Consider the following 21,533-nt stretch of genomic DNA (forward strand, 5'->3'; position numbering starts at 1 on the left):
GAGCTCTTTATATATTCTGGATGTCAAGACTTTCTCAGATGTGTCATTTTCAAATATATTCTCCCATACTCTAGGGTTCCTTTTTGTTCTATTGATGGTGTCCTTTGCTGTACAGAAGTTTTTCAGCTTAATATAGTCTCACTTATTCATTTTTGCTGTTGTTTTCCTTGCCTGGGGAGATATGTTCAAGAAGAGGTCACTCATGTTTAAGTCTAAGAGGTTTTTGCCTATGTTTTCTTCCAAGAGTTCAATGGTTTCATGACTTACATTCAGGTCTTTGATCCATTTTGAGTTTACTTTTGTATATGGGGTTAGACAATGGTCCAGTTTCATTCTCCTACATGTAGCTGTCCAATTTTGCCAGCACCATCTGTTGAAGAGACTGTCATTTTGCCATTGTATGTCCATGGCTCTTTTATCAAATATTGATTGACCATATATGACTGGGTTAATGTCTGGATTCTCTAGTCTGTTCCATTGGTCTGTGGCTCTGCTCTTGTGCCAGTACCAAATTGTCTTGATTACTATGGCTTTATAGTAGAGCTTGAAGTTGGGAGTGAGATCCCCCCTACTTTATTCTTCTTTCTCAGGATTGCTTTGGCTATTCGGGGTCTTTGGTGTTTCCATATGAATTTTTGAATTATTTGTTCCAGTTCATTGAAGAATGTTGCTGGTTCTTTCATAGGGATTGCATCAAATCTGTATATTGCTTTGGGCAGGATGGCCATTTTGACGATATTAATTCTTCCTAGCCACGAGCATGGGATGAGTTTCCATCTGTTAGTGTCCCCTTTAATTTCTCTTAAGAGTGACTTGTAGTTTTCAGAGCATAAGTCTTTCACTTCTTTGGTTAGGTTTATTCCTAGGTATTTTTTTTTTATGCAATTGTGAATGGAGTTGTTTTCCTGATTTCTCTTTCTGTTGGTTCATTGTTAGTGTATAGGAAAGCCACAGATTTCTGTGTGTTGATTTTGTATCCTGCAACTTTGCTGTATTCCGATATCAGTTCTAGTAGTTTTGGGGTGGAGTCTTTAGGGTTTTTTATGTACAGTATCATGTCATCTGCAAATAGTGACAGTTTAACTTCTTTTTTACCAATCTGGATTCCTTGTATTTCTTTGTTTTGTCTGATTGCCGTGGCTAGGACCTCCAGTACTATGTTAAATAACAGTGGAGAGAGTGGGCATCCCTGTCTAGTTCCCGATCTCAGAGGAAATGCTTTCAGCTTCTCGCTGTTCAATATAATGTTGGCTGTGGGTTTATCATAGATGGCCTTTATTATGTTGAGGTACTTGCCCTCTATTCCCATTTTCCTGAGAGTTTTTATCATGAATGGATGTTGAACTTTGTCAAATGCTTTTTCAGCATCTATGGAGATGATCATGTGGTTTTGTCTTTCTTTTTGTTGATGTGGTGGATGATGTTGATGGACTTTCGAATGTTGTACCATCCTTGCATCCCTGGGATGAATCCCACTTGGTCATGGTGTATGATCCTTTTGATGTATTTTTGAGTTTGGTTTGCTAATATTTTGTTGAGTATTTTTGCATCTACGTTCATCAGGGATATTGGTCTGTAATTTTCTTTTTTGGTGGGGTCTTTGCCTGGTTTTGGTATTAGGGTGATGTTAGCTTCATAGAATGAGTTTGGGAGTATCCCCTCCTCTGTTTTTTGGAAAACTTTAAGGAGAATGGGTATTATGTCTGATAAAATTCTGAGGTAAATCCATCTGGCCCGGGGGTTTTGTTCTTTGGTAGTTTTTTGATTACCGCTTCAATTTCATTGCTGGTAATTGGTCTGTTTAGATTTTCTGTTTCTTTCTGGGTCAATCTTGGAAGGTTGTATTTTTCTAGGAAGTTATCCATTTCTCCTAGGTTTCCCAGCTTGTTAGCATATAGGTTTTCATAGTATTCTCTAATAATTCTTTGTATTTCTGTGGGGTCCATTGTGATTTTTCCTGTCTCGTTTCTGATACTGTTGATTTGTGTTGACTCTCTTTTCTTCTTAATAAGTCTGGCTAGAGGCTTATCTATTTTGTTTATTTTCTCGAAGAACCAGCTCTTGGTTTCATTGATTTTTGCTATTGTTTTATTCTTAATTTTATTTACTTCTTCTCTGATCTTTATTATGTCCCTCCTTCTGCTGACCTTAGGCCTCATTTGTTCTTCTTTTTCCAATTTCGATAATTGTGACATTAGACCATTCATTTGGGATTGTTCTTCCTTTTTTAAATATGCTTGGATTGCTATATACTTTCCTCTTAAGACTGCTTTTGCTGCGTCCCACAGAAGTTGGGGCTTAGTGTTGTTGTTGTCATTTGTTTCCATATATTGCTGGATCTCCATTTTGATTTGGTCATTGATCCATTGATTATTTAGGAGCGTGTTGTTAAGCCTCCATGTGTTTGTGAGCCTCTTTGCTTTCTTTGTACAGTTTATTTCTAGTTTTATGCCTTTGTGGTCTGAAAAGTTGGTTGGTAGGATTTCAATCTTTTGGAATTTTCTGAGGCTCTTTTTGTGGCCTAGTATGTGGTCTATTCTGGAGAATGTTCCATGTGCACTTGAGAAGAATGTATATCCTGTTGCTTTTGGATGTAGAGTTCTATAGATGTCTATTAGGTCCATCTGCTCTACTGTGTTGTTCAGTGCTTCCGTGTCCTTACTTACTTTCTGCCCAGTGGATCTATCCTTTGGGGTGAGTGGTGTGTTGAAGTCTCCTAGAATGAATGCATTGCAGTCTATATCCCCCTTTAGTTCTGTTAGTATTTGTTTCACATATGCTGGTGCTCCTGTGTTGGGTACATATATATTTAGAATGGTTATATCCTCTTGTTTGACTGAGCCCTTTATCAGTATGTAGTGTCCTTCTTTATCTCTTGTTACTTTCTTTGTTTTGAAGTCTATTTTGTCTGATATTAGTACTGCAACCCCTGCTTTCTTCTCGCTGTTGTTTGCTTGAAATATGTTTTTCCATCCCTTGACTTTTAGTCTGTACATGTCTTTGGGTTTGAGGTGAGTTTCTTGTAAGCAGCATATAGATGGGTCTTGCTTTTTTATCCATTCTGTTACTCTATGTCTTTTGATTGGTGCATTCAATCCATTAACATTTAGGGTGACTATTGAAAGATATGTACTTATTGCCATTGCAGGCTTTAAATTCGTGGTTACCAAAGGTTGAAGGTTAGCCTCTTTATTATCTTACTGCCTAATTTAGCTCGCTTATTGAGCTGTTATATACACTGTCTGGAGATTCTTTTCTTCTCTCCCTTCTTGTTCCTCCTCCTCGATTCTTCATATGTTGGGTGTTTTGTGCTGTGCTCTTTCTAGGAGTGCTCCCATCTAGAGCAGTCCCTGTAAGATGTTCTGTAGAGGTGGTTTGTGGAAAGCAAATTCCCTCAGCTTTTGTTTGTCTGGGAATTGTTTAATCCCACCGTCATATTTGAATGATAGTCGTGCTGGATACAGTATCCTTGGTTCAAGGCCCTTCTATTTCATTGTATTAAATATATCATGCCATTCTCTTCTGGCCTGTAGGGTTTCTGTTGAGAAATCTGACGTTAGCCTGATGGGTTTCCCTTTATAGGTGACCTTTTTCTCTCTAGCTGCCTTTAACACTCTTTCCTTGTCCTTGATCTTTGCCATTTTAATTATTATGTGTCTTGGTGTTGTCCTTCTTGGATCCTTTCTGTTGGGGGTTCTGTGTATTTCCGTGGTCTGTTTGATTATTTCCTCCCCCAGTTTGGGGAAGTTTTCAGCAATTATTTCTTCTAAGATACTTTCCATCTCTTTTCCTCTCTCTTCTTCTTCTGGGACCCCTATAATACAGATATTGTTCCTTATGGATTGGCCACACAGTTCTCTTAATATTGTTTCATTCCTGGAGATCCTTTTGTCTCTCTCTATGTCAGCTTCTATGCATTCCTGTTCTCTGATTTCAATTCCATCAATGGCCTCTTGCATTCTATCCATTCTGCTTATAAACCCTTCCAGAGTTTGTTTCATTTCTGCGATCTCCTTTCTGGCATCTGTGATCTCCCTCCGGACTTCATCCCATTTCTCTTGCGTATTTCTCTGCATCTCTGTCAGCATGTTTATGATTCTTATTTTGAATTCTTTTTCAGGGAGACTGGTTAGGTCTGTCTCCTTCTCTGGTGTTGTCTCTGTGATCTTTGTCTGCCTGTCGCTTTGCCTTTTCATGGTGATAGGAATAGTTTGCAGAGCTGGGACAAGTGACGGCTGGAAGGACTTCCTTTCATGTTGGTTTGTGGCCCTCCTCTCCTGGGAGAACAGCGACCTCTAGTGGCTTGTGCTGGGCAGCTGCGTGCAGACAGGGCTTCTGCTTCCTGCCCGCCTGCTATGGAGTTTATCTCTGCTGTTGCTGTGGGCGTGGCCTGGCTCGGGGGGCCGCTCCAAAGTGGTGGAGTCGCGTTGGAGCAGGAGCTGCTGGGAGGCTATTTATCTCCGTAAGGGGCCTCCCTGCTCCCTGCAGCCCAAGGTTTACGGTGCCCAGAGATCCCCGGATTCCCTACCTCTGGATTAAGTGTCCTGCCCTGCCCCTTTAAGACTTCCAAAAAGCACCCGCCAAAACAAAACAACAACCACAAAAAAAAAAAATTTAAATTAAAAAAAAAAAAAAAAAAAAGTTGGTCACTCGTTTTTCTTTATTCTCCGGCACCAGCATCAGGCATCTGCTCACTGGTCTTGCTGCCCTGTTTCACTAGTATTGGGGGCCCTATCCCTTTAAGACTTCCAAAAAGCGCTTGCCAAAACAAAACAGCAAAAAAAAAAAAAAAAATTGGTCGCTCTCTTTTCTTATGTCCTCCGGCGCCCGGCCTCCGGTGCCCGCTCACTGTTCTTGCTGCCCTGTTTTCCTAGTATCCAGGGCCCTGCACTCTGGCCCGGATGGCTGGGGCTGGGTGTTCAGCAGTCCTGTGCTCCGTCTCCCTCCTGCTCTCCCTATTCTTCTCCAACCGGGAGTTGGGGGGATGGGCGCTCGGTGGGACTGGGCGGGGGCTTGTATCTTACCCCCTTCGCAAGGCGCTGGGTTCTCTCAGGTGCGGATGTGGTCTGGATATTGTCCTGTGTCCTCTGGTCTTTATTCTATGAAGGGTTGTCTTTGTTACATTTTCATAGATATATGTGGTTTGGGGAGGAGATTTCTGCTGCTCTACTCATGCCGCCATCTTCCGCCCCGACTCTATTGTATATATTCTTGTACAAATTTTTCTTCAGATACCTGTTTTCAATTATTTTGGGCATATACCTGTGAGTGGAATAGCTGGGTCGCACGGTAATTCTGTTTAACGTGTTGAGGAATTGCCAAATTTTTCCACAGTGGTTGCACCATTTTATATTCCCACCAGCAATGTATGGGGGTTCCAATTTGTCCACATTCTTGCCATTTTCCTTTTTTAAATGATAGCCATCCTAGTAAATGTAAAGCACATTATTATTCAGTCATAAAAAGGAATGAAGTACTGATACATGTTAGAACATGGATGAACCTTGAAAACATTATATTAAGTGAAGGAAGCCAGACACAGAAGGCCACTTATTACATTGATATGAAATGTTCAGAATAGGCAAATCCTTAGAGATAGAAAGAAGAATTGTGGTTGTCAGGGGCTGTAGAGAGTTGAGAATAGGGAGTGTCTGCTTAATGGGTAAGACATTTCTTTATGTGGTGATGAAAGTGTTCTGGAATTAGTGGTAATGGTTGCAAAACTTTGTGAATATACTACAGAGCATCAAATTATACACTTTAAAAGGGTGAATTTTATGATATGTGAATTGTACCGCAATAAAAAAAAAAACAGGGTATGTAATTTTAGGCCTGGAGTTGAGATTGGATATTTAAATTTGTTAACATTTTCTCTCTCCTATTTTTGGCAGCATGTAACATGTAGAGTCACCATTGTGCAGTTTGTTGATTGAAAAGGCACACAGCCAAGTGTGTGAGTGGGGACTGAAATTAACCCATACAGTGCTCTCTAACTTATGTTCTCTAGCACAGTGCTGCCCCAGCCCAGAGGAAGGGACACCATTCTACCATTTTGTAATTCAGCTACTCAGAGGAGACATACTACTTTGATTTGTCTTCTTGGAGAGAGCACCTTTTAATACTTTGCTTAAAGATTCTGTATGTTTTAGTTGAAATCCTAGTACAACAGATACTACTTTCCCACCCTGGAATTTGGGCCATCTCAGTTTTTTTACTTTAACTGGGTCTAATAACCAGTTATAAAAAATACCCCCATAATTCCTCTAAGGTTTGTTGACTGTAACTTACTGCCTGGTATACTTTCTATGTCAGGGTTCTTTAGTTGCAGGCAACAGAAATTGATTCTGAGTAATTTAAGCAAAAACGGATTTTTGGAAGGACTTTGGAGTTGCTTAAAACCAAATGAAGTGCTGAAAAACAAGGCCTCAAGGAGGTCAGAACTAAGGAAGTTTGGGGCATTTGGATTGTCCCTTTACAGTCTCCACATAGGTTTAAAAATTTAGACACAGAGAAACTGATTATTCCACTAAGAGGGATGGGATCTTTTGTCAGAACGAAGATTGGTGAAAGAATTCTGAACAAACCAAACGCTAGCTACTAAATGAGGTAAGAAAAAGGTGTATGTCAATATCCATGTGAAGATGCTGAGTAAGACTTCAGATATATAAATCTAAATCTCGGAGGCAAGGGCTAGACTAGGATGAACAATTAGGAGTTGTAAGGATGACTGAAATAATGGGCATGGTTGAGATTGCCCAGGAAGAATGAGTAGCCATGTACCGCTCCAGCTCCATTGGAGGGCAGGAATGCTTACTGGAGTAATTGGTAACTGGAGGATTGTTTGTGTTTTTTGGAGGACTCCTTACTAGTGACTGAAAAGAGTCCAGGTTTTGGGAATACAACATTGTGCTGGGAACATTCTGTCTCAGAGGAATGAAGTTATTATGTGGAGACTTTAATGGAATGTAACTTCTTCCTGTCAGTCATAATAAATGACATCCTATTTTTTTCTCAAACACTTATTATTTATATTGCACTTGGTCCTATGCTAACTGTATTATGTATGCCATCTTATTTAATCCTCACAATAAGTTATGAAGTAGTTATTGTCACCATGTTTTACACATGGGTTGCTGTAGTCTCAGAGAGTTTTTTTACTCAAGGTCATATTGCTAGAGAGCAGTGGCAATATGATTTAAGGAAGGTCTATCTGATTTCAAAGATATTTCTACTGTATATCAAATGAAACAGTAATGCCAGTATAGGCTATAGTTAATGATTATTGAGCCCTTACTGTGTATCATGTAGTGTACTGAATACTTTATGTGGATGATCACATTTAATCCTCATAATAACCTATAAGGAAAGTACTGTTACTATCCCTATTTAACAGTTAAGGAATCTGAGGTTCAGAGATGTTAATTCCCTGTGTGCTTCACCAGTACACTCTACATCAAAAACAAGTAAGTCTTTAAACAGGGGCTTCCTTCCCTGACTGCATATTAGAATCACCTGGGGAGCTTTTTATAAGAAAATCAATGCCAAACCTCATCATCAAAGATTCTGATTTAATTTATCAGGAATATGTTGGACTTTTTTGAAAGCTTTAATTCATTCAGCTTATTCAATAAATATTTAATGACTATCTTCTCTATGCCAAACACTTTCTAGGCATTTATTTTCTAACAAGATGTATCAGTTAGCTGTTACACAACAATATATAATGACCACCACAAAATCTTAATGGCATGAAAAATTAAAAATTTATTAAGCACTTATTCTCATAGATCTGGAGACCAGTTGTGATTCAGCTGATTAGGCAGAGGGCTCTGTTGGGCAACTCTGATTCAGGCTGAGGTGACTCTACTTTTCTTCCTGCAGGACTGTGAATAAATGGGTGTGACTCTGTTTCATGTATTTATCATCCTTGGACCAGTGGGGCTTGTTTCTCTCATGGCTTATCTTGTGCCAAGGGCAAAATCATGAGAGGGCACATGTGCAACTGTGCAAGCACATTTCAAGCCCCTGTTTGAGTCACATCTGTGTACACTCTATTTACTAAAGCAAGTATGAAGGCTGAGCTCAAAGACAAGAGGTGGGAAAATAAGCTCCACTTTTTTAAATGGACCTGAAGTTTATGGTAAAGTCTGAGATTTGGGGCTAGTAATTCAATTTAGGTCGGAAAGACTGAAAATGAACAATAAGCATAATACATAAGAAAATTATCAAATGTGTTAGAAAGTAATAAGTAATATTGCAAGAAAGAAAAAAATATTGTGGAGTGTGGTGTTAAGGTGATTCTAATGTGCAGCCAGGGCTGAGAACCACTGATCTTACAATGTTCAACTTGGAAAGAAACCTAGGCTGGCATTCCCTCAGCCATTTTGAAAACAATAAAACAGATCCAGAAAATAGAAGAATCTTACCTAAGGTGCATAGGTAGATAATTATAGAAGTGCAGCTAAAGCCTAGCTCTCCTGACCCTCTAGACTGTTCCTCTTAAACCACAGTATTTCAATCTATCATCTTAGAATTCACCTTTGCCAATAGCACAAAAAATACGTTGTGGAAGGGCACAGTTATTCTTTCTTACCCTGACCCCAAACATTAGAGGTATACTCCCTAAATTCAGTGCTTCCCTTAGTATCCCACTCAGAGCCCAATTTAACATACCCCACATTTGAACTATACAAAAGTTTGCGACATTCTATCCTTAGTTTTTTTCTCTTCAAGCTGAAGACTTTTGGTTTTGGTGTATCCTCATGTGCTCCCCTAGTCTCACCCCAGCAATCTACTTGGTTATTGGGCCTTCTGTCTTCCCCAACTCTGTAATGCCTAGAGTGAGTAGTCTTTCTTGAGTTGCTTTTTTACTCTGGGCTTCCACTAGGCCTTATAGTCATCATTCTTGTTTTGGATTACCGTCTTCTTGATTTGCCAGGATGAATAGTCAGAAGAAAAGAAAAGATATGGAGCCTGCTTGTACCTGGAGTTTATTGTCTCAACAGAAAGGTGAGTAACTCAGTGAGGTAAGAGAGGGTATAATATAGGCAATCCTGTTCATTCTCTTTCCCCTACTGCTTCTCATAGACTTTGGGATTCTTCAGATCTTTAAAATTGTGTTGCATGTGTACAGGTGTATATCTATTAAGGTATTATATGGATACAGTATTTACTCATTAATAGTCTTTTGAAAATGTCTCTACAATTTTTGAGTTTCCCAAAATGAGGTAAAAGAAAGAAAGGAGAAGAGGCAATTGTGGTTTCTATTGTTTTCCATAGTTCCCAGAGCATTTATAATCCTAAAAGACTCTTGAGTGTTTCCCTCTTTCCCATTAGTGTAGCACAGATTTTCATGGGAGATAGCACAAAAGAGTAGAGTGAAGATTGCTGGAGTCCATCCCCTTGTGGCTGATTCCTGAACTCCAAGGAATGTTTAGTTATGGAGAATAGAAACTGGTTACCTGCATCAGACCACTCACTTGCCTGCCCATTTCTGTGACATTCTAATATCTGCTTCTGCAGACTCTGCTTCCTCCCAACCATCTAGTCACACCTTTTCCCAACTATAAGTCTCACTCTTGCATTAGAGTGCAAGTACTAAAAACCTATAGGAATGTGGAGGGTTGTGTATGTGTGTGTGTATATGCACACTTGTGTACTTTTTTCTGTATACCTATATATATGTTAATATTTGCATTAAGTGTGTGTATGTATTTGAATGTAGGTCATTATATATATATCTGTCAAACTAAAATCAGCAACACCTTATTCTTGTTAACAAATTAGGCTCAACAAAAGCTCCAACAAAAGCAATTAGCTAATGTTCAATGGAAAGCAAAATATCAGAAACAGTCATCACTTCAAATAATGTATGCTCCTTTAAGTTCATGCCTAAAATTTTCCTTTTGATCATATAAATGTAAACGTTCACACCCTAAATATAGCTGTGTGGGAAGTTTTTACATTTTACTGTATGTTGGCCATTAGCTATAAACTACCTTGTGGGTAAGCGATGTGAAGTGCCTTTCTTCATTGTATTTCTGTTTTGGAAACAGCGTGAATGGCTATAGCAGTCTGGCTAAATTTCTGTGTATTTCATGTTTTGGTATGAAGGTTTATTTGTGCTACTCCTAATGCCAGCTCTTTTCCTCACACAGCTGCTTCAAATTCTCAGGCTTCAATGTCATGGAAGGAGCTTAAAGGTAGATATCTTTTGTTTCACTCTTTTTCTGTTTTAGGAGTAGTGCCTCCCACAAACCTGGCCTCCCATGTTCCCAACCTGGGTGAGTGCTCATCCCCACTCCTCTTCCATTTCTTTCCCTATGTTCACTGGGCAACAAGCATTGATTTTTTTGGGTAATATCTATGAAGCCCCAAACTGTCATAACAAATGGGACTTTTAAATCATATAGAATACATATTCAAATACTGGGAGGACACTGATGGTGGTGGTCAAGCACCAGATATTCAGAACCTTATGGCTAGAATAGATCACTTTGCTTCTTGAATGATCTAGATGGAGGTCAACAAGTTGTAGCTAGCAGATCAAATTCAGCCAGCTGCCTGTTGTTGTAAATAAACTTTTACTGTAACCAGCAATGCCCAGTCGTATTCTCTATAGCTGCTTTCCCACTAAGATGGCAGAGTTGAGTATTGAAACAGCAGCCTGAAAGCTTAAACTATTTATGGCATTTTACAGAAAAAGTTTGCACTTATCGAGATCAGCATTCCCCAGACTGAGTTGTATAGGACACTGTTCTCCAAGAGTTAATAACTTTGCTTTTAGAAAAGGGTTTGTAATCATTTGAGACCTGAAAGTGCTGACTGAACAAAGTTAAACAGTGTTTTCTTAAACTGTAGGTCATCTCAGAGCCTTTAATATGCTAATATGCACTGAGAAACTAAAAAGTGATGGAGGGTGCATTTCCCTTAACTTATGACCACAGGACACCTTTTTCACAGCTCTCCTATTAATATCTTGCAAATAGTGTTCTAAGGAACACTTGCTTGGGAAATGATAGCTTAGACAGTCACTTAACAGAAGTTTGAATTTGATAACTGACCCCTTAGATTATTTTTTCTAGTTGCAGATGAAAATCTATGTAGTAAAGTGTTTAAGCACATAGACTATGGCTTCAGGCAAACCTAAATCTTAATTAAATCTCTGCCACTTACCAGCTCTTGAACACTGGACAAGCTACCTGATGCTATAAGCAGGACTGGCTACATAATGTATTGACTGCAGTGCAAAATGAAAAGGCAGAACCCCTTGTTCAAAAATTAAGAATTTCAAGATATCAACAACAGAGCATTAGACCAAGCATGGGTCCTTCTGTGCATGAGACCTATGCACAGATTGCATATCCACAAACTTACAATCCTGGTTATAGGTTTCAGTTTCCTCAACTGTAAAATGTGGATAATACCTGTTGAATGAGGTTATTGTGAAAATTCCATCAGAATTGTATTAAAGGACCTGGTATAGTATCTGACATAGAATAGGCAGTTCTAAATGACTTGTTTTTAATTCAAAAGCATTTCTAGCCATATTCAATAAATATTTATTAAGTGTCTACTTTGTGCCAGGCACCATGGTAGGTACTTAAGGGTACTATGGTGAAGAAGACAGATAAGGTCCCTGTCTTCATGGAGATTATTGTTTGGTAGGAAAGAAAGGTAATGAACAAAATAAACAGTTAAGATAATTGTAAATTGTGATAAGTGCTGTAAAGGGAAATTGGGGTGCTGGGAAAGGGAATAATAGAGGGGATCTACTTTAAATTGGGTGGTCAGGCAACTCCTCTTCTAGGTGGTAATGTTTAAGTTGAGAACTGAAGGATGAAAAGGAACTCTGCAAAGGAAGAGCAGATGGAAGAGTGTTCCAGGCATTGAATCACTAGTGGAGAGACAGTGAAATAGGAAAGAACATGGCATTTGTGAGAAACTGAAAGTGAGCCTGTGTGGCTTTAGTGTAGGGACTGAGAAGGAGAGTGCTATAAAATGAGGGTGGGGAGGGGAGGTTGGTAGGGTTCAGACTGTGACACTCCTTGAAGGAAGGCAAGGATTTTGGATTTTATACCAAGTGCAATGAAAAGCTCTTGAAAGGTTTTGGGCAGGGCAGTGACATGATGTTTAGTACTTTTAGAAGAGCATGTTAGAGCATGTGGAGGGGAGCCATAGATGGGCAAGAGTAGATGAGTAGGAGGCTATTACAGCAGTCCAGGAAAGAGGTGAAAGTGCCCTGTACTTGGGTGGTATTTGAGGCTATAGTTATAAATAAGTGGATTGGAGCTTTATTTTGGAGGTATAAATGATATGTCTTGCTAATCAATTGGATGTGGAGGAGTCAAGGAAAAAAATAAATAAAGATTGGCTCCTGACATTTTTCTGAGCAACTGATGGCAGCATTTAACTGAGATGAGATGTCTGGGGAGGGTTTTTTGGGGTGAGCAGAGTGGCAAAGAAATCAAGAGCTCAGGTTTAGGCATGTAATGTTTGGGGAGCCTTTGAGACATCCAAGTGGAGATTTAGTGATGGTGGTATTAGTTATAGTTGTTGTATTATTGTCTAGGATTCTGTGATTACTAACTCTTGGTGTCACCTCATTAGATTACCGGGAAGTATTTAGAAACCATCTAAAAGAAAAATACCTAAAAATAGGAGTTGATAAATGTTATCACCATGGCAAGCATATAGAGTCACGACTACTTATTGTAAAAGAACATGGTATATCAGAAAAGACTCCTTGTGGAATTCCTCAAGAAGATAATTTTATTAAGATAGAAGATGTATTTGATCCTGATGAAGAGGGCTCCAATTCATCCCAAACTGTGGTGCTTCAGGGATGTGCTGGGATTGGAAAAACAGCTGTGGTACACAAGTTCATGTTTGATTGGGCAGCAGGAATGGTTACTCCAGGGAGGTTTGACTATCTCATCTACATAAACTGCAGAGAAATAAGCCATACTGCTAACCTTAGTGCTGCTGACCTGATCACTAACACTTTTGAAGATATAGATGGACCAATCCTGGATGTTATTCTTGTATATCCAGAGAAGCTTCTGTTCATTCTTGATGGATTTCCTGAGCTTCAATATCCTGTAGGTGACCAGGAAGAGGATCTTAGTGCTAACCCTCAAGAGAAGAAGCCAGTAGAGACCCTCTTATGTAGTTTTGTGAGGAAAAAACTATTCCCTGAATCCTCCCTGCTGATAACTGCCCGCCCGACGACCATGAAGAAACTCCACTCTATGTTAAACCAATGTATCCAGGCAGAGATCCTCTGGTTTACAGATGCTGAAAAGAGAGCATATTTCTTGAGTCAATTTTCAGGTGCTAATGCAGCAATGAGACTCTTTTATGGTCTGCGAGAAAATGAAAGCCTTGACATTATGTCTTCTCTTCCCATCATCTCCTGGATGATCTGCAGTGTCCTGCAGTCACAGAGAGATGGTGACAGGACTCTTATAAGGTCACTTCAGACCATGACTGATGTGTATCTGTTCTACTTTTCCAAGTGCCTCACAACCCTTACAGGCATCTCGATGTGGAAGGCACAAAGTTGCCTGTGGGGCCTTTGCTCTTTAGCTGCAGAGGGACTACAGAACCAGCAGGTCCTATTTGAAGTCAGAGACCTCAGAAGACATGGAATAGGAGTGTGTGATACCAACTGCACTTTTCTCAGTCACTTTTTGAAAAAAGCTAAAGGAAGTGTCAATGTCTACACTTTCCTTCACTTCAGTTTCCAAGAGTTCTTGACTGCTGTATTCTATGCCTTGAAGAATAATAGCAGCTGGATGTTTTTTGATCAAGTGGGAAAAACATGGCAAGAAATATTCCAACAGTATGGAAAAGGGTTTTCATCATTAACGATACAGTTCTTATTTGGCCTCTTACGTAAAGAAAAGGGAAAGGCCGTGGAAACTACTTTCGGAAAAAGAGTCTCTTCAGGACTTCGAGAGGAGTTATTGAAGTGGACTGAGAAAGAAATAAAGGATAAATCTTCTAGGTTACAGATTGAGCCAATGGACTTGTTTCACTGTTTGTATGAGATTCAGGAAGAAGAATATGCAAAAAGGATAATTGATGATTTACAGTCAATTATACTGCTTCAACCTACCTATACAAAAATGGACATTCTGGCTATGTCATTCTGTGTAAAAAGCAGTCACAGTCACCTGTCAGTGTCTCTGAAGTGTCAGCACCTGCTTGGATTTGAGGAAGAAGAGCGAGCCTCAGTATTCATGACACCAGCCTTGACACTTAATCGGTGAGTATATTAATGTCCTTTCTGTTGTGTTTTGGCCTTCAGGAACATTAGGCCTTCTTGTTTATTTCAAGTAGTCAGGCACATGATCATTTCTAGCATTGTCAATAATAAAATGAATCATCTTTGATTTCCATATTTTATGTCAGTCAACACAATGAGGACTTTTTGAATATCTACTGCATATTGAACACTGGCCTAGGTAGACACTAAGGGAAATCCAACAGTTCTGAGTGCTTATGTGCCAGAAACTGCTGGCCACTATAGGGGGTGGTGGCGTGTGTGTGTGTGTGTGTGTATGAGTCTTATCCGTCTTGTCACGCTGAGAATGTGCTGTTTTATTAAGTGTTATGAGTACATATGTCCTCAAGATTATCATTGAGGACTCTACTATTTTGGTGTTGGTGACTATTCTGGAAAAGATTGCAAATTTAACATTGAATTGTCAGTTTTCTCTATAAATATGTCATCACTGAGGTCTCAGAGAGCTCCATTTTAGTAAGGGGCACCCTGCTGTGTATAAAGTACATATTGCTGTGAGGCCTGGGCTCTTTCCTCCAGACTTGTACCTTCACATGGTATCAAGAGCTGGAGTTCAAAGAGGCTTAGGTAAACCACTTTTATATGGACTCTGTATGCTACAAAATACAGTTCTAGTGACTTACTGACTAAAGCAGCCAAGAAGGCTTTATTATCTAGAAAATGCCACTGGTCATAAGTCTGTTATCAGTACTTGGGTTAAGATGGACAGTACCTCTCCCTTAGTTGTGGGGCTAGCTGAGGGGCAGGGGCCTTGAGGAAATGACAGTGGGCTCTACTTAGAGTGAGTTAACCTGAGTCTTTTCCCTGATAGTTGTATTTCCTCAGTGAACAGTATCATAGAGGTAGGAATGAACATGGTGTATATGTGTTTGAGGTGAGTGGGAAGAGGATGGGAGGTAGAGCAAGAGTTTGTGTTTGAGACTAGAGGGGAAGGCGTAGGAGAGGTTACATGGACTTGGAATTATGAATGATCTTGGCTACAATGTCTTGATGAATTCATTATAAAGTAAAATAATGGACAAATAAATTGAGAGATTTTAAATACTCATGGAAATAAAAGGGGCTTCTGGTTCATTCTAGGTGTTCAGAAAATCAGCCTTAGATGGAATCCCCATTCCCAACCCTATTTATTGCCTTTGTTACAGGGCTTAAACTCTCTTCAAAATTAACCCCAAATACTCCTTTATCAAGCATGTTGACTAAGTAAGAGTTTGCTATTGAACTTTCCTAGTTCTCAACTATTGCTGCTAATTCTTCTATTAGTACTGACAGCTAAGAATCAGTTATATTGTAAAGATAGCTTGGGCAAGTCACTTGACCTCTCTGAGCATCTGCAAAATGGTGCTTACAATACCCGTCACTGGGTTAAGGACCAGGTAAAACAATGTGTGTTGTATGTAAAGTGCTTACCTTAGTGCCTGATACACAGTAACGTGGCTTTGGCTTTGCAGACAGACCTGAGCACTGATCTCCGTTCTTTTCCTACCTCTGTGACTGAGCAATTGCTTAACGTTTTTGTGCCTTAATTTTCTTACGTGCAAAATGGGGTAATAACCTCCTAAGGCTTTTGGAAGACGTAAATGAGCCCTAGTATGGTTAACAGAAGCCAAAATAAGACTTTTACTTAAAATTTTGTTCTTAGTTATGTTGTTTTTCATTATTTTTGCTTTCTCATCTCTTTTAGGTCCTTCCAGCTTTGCAATTTGCCAGTGTCTCGGATACACTTGCTCTGCCAAGCACTGCGTAATCCATACTGTAAAATCAAAGACCTGAAGTAAGTTGAACTTTGCTTTAAACTCTTGGGTATTTGAAGGTAAAGACTGGGTTGCTAGAAATTGCACTGCCAGCTGATCAGACTTGAAAACAAAGTATAATTAGTGCTCGGCTTCTCTATAGCAGAACAACAAATGAAAAGGTATGCTGAGCCTAGAAGAGGGAGGGAGTCAGGTGGAGATTCCTGTCAGCGCCCCCTGCTTCTTCCCCTTTTGTACGTGCTGTTTTTGCTGTAGGGAGTGGGTGGCAGGCTGGAACACCTAAGAGATTGTGTCTGGTGCCCGTCCCCTCCTGGACCTATTCCCATTCCTTTTCCTTCCAGATTCCCATTGTCCTTCCCCTTGGTTTTCTTCTAGTTGGGTCCTATCCCACTTCATGATCTTGATCCTTTGCTCTCTCTCCAGTCCCCAGCCCTCCCTCCCAAAGTTATTCCCCAAAGTGCTGTTGCTCAGAAGCCTCCACCCCCACCCTGAACTTCTGTCCTTGCTCACTCTCAGGAGCCTTGTCTACTTGTCTGTGCACATCACGAACATAGACACGAGCCCCCTTAGTTTCCCACCTCCTTCTCCACACAGATCAGTGTCTGTTCTTCCCTCCTATCCCAGAGGAAAAGGTGGCCTTTCCAAACCACTTAAGCCAGTACTCACTTCCTTTAATTTTTTTTGTTTTCATGAGCCATTAATTATTTTACTCTACACAACACAGAAGTATATAAAGGTATAAAATCTCTCCACTCTATTGCTCCACCCCTCTCCAGCTTATGCCCCTACACCCTACTCCCACTCCCCATCTCGTGACCCTGACCCTATTCTCTCTAGGTAATACCTTGTTTGCTAATTGTCTTTTCAGACTTTTTTGTTTACTCAAACATAAATCTGTAACATAAAGCACACATAAATGTATAAAAATACATAGCATACATATATACTTAAAGAACTTTTGGGGTTTCCAGAAAGCGTATTTGGCCCTGTCTAATTTTTTTTATTGAATAGTACAGTAGACATGCCTCAAATACAGTATGCAGGATTTTACATTCTACATATCATATGCAGGATTACGTACATATTACATATCATTCTTTTATATTTTTCTTGTGTTTTCAAGCTTTTTTCAGCTGTCTTTTTACCATGGCTCAAGTTTCTTCCATATTCAAAAGAACCCTCTTCCCAGCTGTGTATCCCACCTCACTCCTTTCCTTTACAGCCAAGAGTCCCTGAAGAAGAGCCCCCCTCACTACCTGCACTTCCTTGCTTCCTGTTCACTCTCCAGTCCTTACAGTTAAGCTTCTGCCCCCCTTCCCCCACATATGCTCAAAGATCAAAAGGGAATGCTAGACCCTGTGAACACTTTTTACCTATCTTAGGGAACCCGTGCAGCCCGTGATACTGCTCACCATGCTACCCTTGCAACTGTCTCCCCTGTTCTGACTACTCCTAAGTACCTCATTGCCTCCATGATTCCCAACCAGGGGCGAGTTTGCCTTCCAGGGGACATGTGGCACTATCTGGAGACATTTCTGGTTGTCACAACTGCCAGCAGGGGGGAGTTGCTGCTGGTAGCTAGTGCTGAGGTTGGGAAACCCTGCCCCAGAAGGGTATAATCAAGCCTAAGGACGTTTCTGACAAGCGCAGGCTAGGGATTTTGCTCCCCGTCCTGCTGGTTGCCCACACTTGCCCCAACAGGAGACAGCCCAGAGTCACATAAAGCTGCTGCAGAGATGTGCCAAAGACAGCTTTAGTCTCTAGGTCCATGGTCCCCAGGTGATGTCCAGGGCTCCTCTAGTTGTTGCAGTCTATCCAGATGTAACTGTTTCCCATCCTCCCGCCTGCAGGTTAAACCATACACATTATAAGCTTAGTCATGAGAAGGGAGATGCAGACCATCCCTCTCACCCTCTGGAAATTCATTTTCCACCGGTATATGTTCTGTTCCACATTTCTGAATTTACTGAGGGCTTTGTAACCAGATTTCCCTCCCACCATTATCCCAGTGATGGGTTGGGGGAGAGAATCCCTCAGGATGGCATCATACCATGGTGGGTGGTCTAGACCAGCCAACCCTCAAGGCACTGTCAGTTGCTGACTCACCTGCTTGGCAGTGACATGAGTTCCCTGTTCAGATCTGACTGTCCTCAGTTTTGTCCACTGGGACTGGAGAGGGTTCTCCTGTCATGGGTCTGAACAGTCATAGCAGTCCTCGCCTGCAGCTGGTGCTGGTGTCCTCTGTACACAGTCCTGGGGGATTTCCTTGCGGGGGGCAAATCTCTGCCATGTTGTAAGCCAAGGGTAATCCCAAGCCTGTTTTGATTGTTTCTCGTGCCATAACTCACTCAGAATTTGAGTGAGCTTCCTGTCCGTTCATTCCTGGAGACCCTTGGGATGCAGGAACCCCCACTACACACCACTCCCTGATCACCTCCCCAGCCAGTTTCAACATTTTGTTTGGTCTCTGGTTTGCAACTGCTCTTCTGGTGCCAACTTCTGACTTGGAAATAATCTGGTTGCCCAGAGCAAGAGCCCACGCAAGTTAGCTTAAATAAAAGTGGATCTATGTCAAGTGGATTTTCACACAGCACAATTTCAGGAAATGGAAAAGTAGACAGGCTGCAACTCTCTCCATCTCTGGGATTGCAGGAGTAACTCTCTTCTGTGACCTGGGACCTCATACTGCCATTCTTGTAAAGAAACTTGGCTTCTGTAAAGCACCCAGTTCTGCTCCCATACAGCTAGGGCCAGGCCTCAGCTGTGGCCTCCATGTCCATGGCCCTGACCTTGGCCTCAACTCCAAATGACCCACTGCTTCCTTGCCCAACACAATCCTGACTATGGAATCTGCCTCTCTGTTCATATTCTCTAGTGTGAGAATATGTTTGGCTCAGGATGGCTCAAATGTCTACTCCTGCTCCAATTTTCTATGGCCCAGGTGGGGGAAGGGGGTGGGTTCTCATATACATGGCTGCCTGGGTCCACCAGATGTTAGGGTTGGGGAGAGAGAGACACACACACAGAGGCTGCAGCACTTTTGGAGTGCCCAGTGTTAATGCTCTGGAACACAAAGGGGGTCAATCTATATCCTCCCCACCTCCCATCCCACCCTCTTCCCACTCCCCTAGCCCCATTTCCCACTCATCCCCTCCCCCAACTCCACCCAGTCCCCTCCCCCCATTTTCTCCCTCCCTCTGAATATTGGTTTTCCATTGGGGTATGTTTCTGTTCTATTTCACATTTCTGAACTCACTGGGGGCTTTGCAGTCAGATTTCCTTCCCACAGTGGAAGCAAATTTCCCTCTGTGAAAAATGTATGGCTTTACACCAAGGACAGTCCCAGTTTCTGGGCCTGCGAAATATTGGAGGTCTTCTCTGCTGATAGGGAGTGAAGGCTCTCCTGTCTCTTTGGGGTTCTTGAGCTTCATATCCCTGGGCCCCCATATAAGCCCACAAGTTAACTTCAGAAGGCCCCCAGCGGGGAGCTGCCTGAGATGGAGCTCCTGCTGTGAACATGGCTGCTGATGTAGATTGTGTGGGTGCTGGTGGGAAGAAGGATAAGGGGCGGGAGTATGAGCATGTCAACGAGGCAGGGAACTGGACAGAAGTGGGTGCTGCTGAGGCTGTGGACCCCTGCATTATCGTCCCAGAGGAATAAAACCTCGCTGTCTCCACTGACCTGAGATTTCCCTCCCTCTGCCTGCCAGAGGCGTGAATGTTCTGCTCTACAGCTCCTGGAAGCTGGGTGGGGTCCCCAGCAGGCTCCTTTGTGGTCTCTGCCCTCTCAGCATCCTTCAGTTTTCCTCCTCCTTCGGCGCCAGCAGTGATAACAGTAGCAGCAGCTGTCCCCGCCTGGTCTTCCTTCTCACCTGCTCCTTCTGTCCCGGCCCCACTGGTGCTGGCAAGGCCTGGCTCCTCTGCGACCTGCGTCTGGGCAGCCTGCAGGTTCTGGGGAAGTGGGCAGGGTTGAGACCCGCTCTGGGAACAGAGAGGGGCGGGGTCTGCGTTGGGATAATCTTACCATCCACTGGATCTTCCACCTCAGGAGATCACGTTCTCTCTGCAACAATGCCACCTTGGCCTGGCCCAGCCGCAGCCAGAAGGCCGACTCCATGCGCTCCCTCTCCAGCTGCTCCATGAGGTCCTTCAGCTTTGACTCCAAGGCCATCGCGGCTGACTTGTGCATGTTGGCGAAGTCATGAAGCCACTGCACCCTCTGCCTGAATAACTGGTTCTGACTGTAGGCGAAGCGCATGCCCAAGGCCAGGCTACTCCAGACGCAGGCCTCTTTGGCCTCGCTGGGCACCGTGCTGTCCTCCAGGATGGCCTTGAGCTTGCCCTCCACCTCCTCCCAGGACAGGGATGCATTCGCGAGGAAGAACTCGGGGCCTTTGGCGTGCCCCGCCATCTTCTCATTGATGACGGCCGCCACTGTGCTGTGCTGGAACCCTCTCCTGGGGTTCTTGGGGATCATGGCCATGATGGCTGAGGGCTTTAGGGGCTTTGCTAGCTCTGCAGGTACAAATCAACCAGTTGTCCCACTCCCCTGCTGCTTAGCCCCTCCCTCTACCTTGGTCTCCTTACATCCAGTGTTCCTCTCCCTCCCCCTCAGACCCTCATAAAGTCCCCCTGATACTTTACCTCATCCTAGTACACCTCCCAGCACCGACCCTGGTACACCTCCCACCAGACCTCACCTTTCCAGCTGGGGCCAGAGGATGCCAGCCAACTACACTCGCCTACCACGCCCAGAGAGAGCGAGCACCTCTCTCCCTTCTAGGGCTCTGAGGAAAGGAAGTCTCAGGGCCAGCACTGGATACTTTCACCCTAGGACTGTTCCAACTTCCAGAGACAGCAGGGGTGGGAGGGAATGTGCAACAAAGTCTCTTTCCCTCAGGACAGAAGGGAACTCGCTACACTACTATAAGTCCTTGAAGGTGGGAAGAAACAGGAGGGGTCAGAAAAGACTTCAAACCAAGAACATGAAACGCTTGTAATCACATACAAAATGCCCTACACCCCCACCATAATAGTTTGTTCCATGGCAGGGGGGCCCTCCCCTCCTAAATATTGAATGTTCTGGAACAGGAAACAATCCCAATCCCTCTGACATTAGGCACCCCCTGGAGGAAGAGGGTGGAGCCAGAAAACAGCCTCATTCCCCCATTGGCCCAGGACTGAACACTGTAGTCACCCTAAATGGTCATAAATCCTGGCTGTGTCCACCCCCAAAACTGTCTTGAATCTGTCCACCTCCACCCCCACCCCCACCGCATCATCCTAATCCAGCTACTCTCAGCACCCATTTCTTTCCTGGACCACTCAGCCCTCTGCCATTAGGTCTGTCTCCTGCCCTATCCTGTCATCAGAGGGATCTTACCATGTCTCTTTCCTCCTCCAGTGGCATTCTGAGGTCTACAGAATAAACTGGACCGACCTCAGGTTGATTCTACTTTGCCACTTACTAA

General features: G+C 42.5%; 2 protein-coding genes across 8 annotated transcripts in view; one reads left to right on the forward strand and one right to left on the reverse strand.

Annotated features, from left to right (window-relative positions):
- The window catches only part of LOC118931968 (NACHT, LRR and PYD domains-containing protein 12), a 64,114-nt gene that overhangs the window by 31,275 nt on the left and 11,306 nt on the right, over positions 1–21,533 (forward strand). For 4 of the 7 annotated variants that reach the window (XM_057495246.1, XM_057495244.1, XM_057495245.1 and 1 more), the window contains exons 2-5: positions 8,939–9,009; positions 10,158–10,283; positions 12,610–14,269; positions 15,993–16,082. In XM_057495246.1, the coding sequence (XP_057351229.1) occupies positions 8,940–9,009; positions 10,158–10,283; positions 12,610–14,269; positions 15,993–16,082 (1,946 nt within the window). In that variant the 5' untranslated portion in view covers position 8,939. The remainder of the gene's footprint in view (positions 1–8,938; positions 9,010–10,157; positions 10,284–12,609; positions 14,270–15,992; positions 16,083–21,533) is intronic. The other 3 variants (XM_036924953.2, XM_036924950.2, XM_036924951.2) reach the window with 1 other exon arrangement.
- TEX13B (testis expressed 13B) lies at positions 19,333–21,265 on the reverse strand. Its single transcript, XM_036924954.2, has 2 exons — positions 20,094–21,265; positions 19,333–20,041 (listed from the first exon to the last, which is right to left on the reverse strand). The coding sequence occupies exons 1-2, from the start codon at positions 20,543–20,545 to the stop codon at positions 19,333–19,335; spliced, it is 1,161 nt and encodes a 386-aa protein (XP_036780849.2). The 5' UTR covers positions 20,546–21,265.

This window comes from Manis pentadactyla, chromosome X, assembly GCF_030020395.1.
Source record: "Manis pentadactyla isolate mManPen7 chromosome X, mManPen7.hap1, whole genome shotgun sequence".
Classification (NCBI taxonomy): domain Eukaryota; kingdom Metazoa; phylum Chordata; class Mammalia; order Pholidota; family Manidae; genus Manis; species Manis pentadactyla.

Bases quoted from the DNA above. Each gene is read 5' to 3' on its own strand.
- TEX13B (XM_036924954.2), bottom strand. From the start codon at position 20,545: ATGGCCATGATCCCCAAGAACCCCAGGAGAGGGTTCCAGCACAGCACA. The intron at 20,042-20,093 runs GTGGATGGTAAG...CTGTTCCCAGAG, and splicing joins CTCCTGAGGTGGAAGATCCA to CGGGTCTCAACCCTGCCCAC.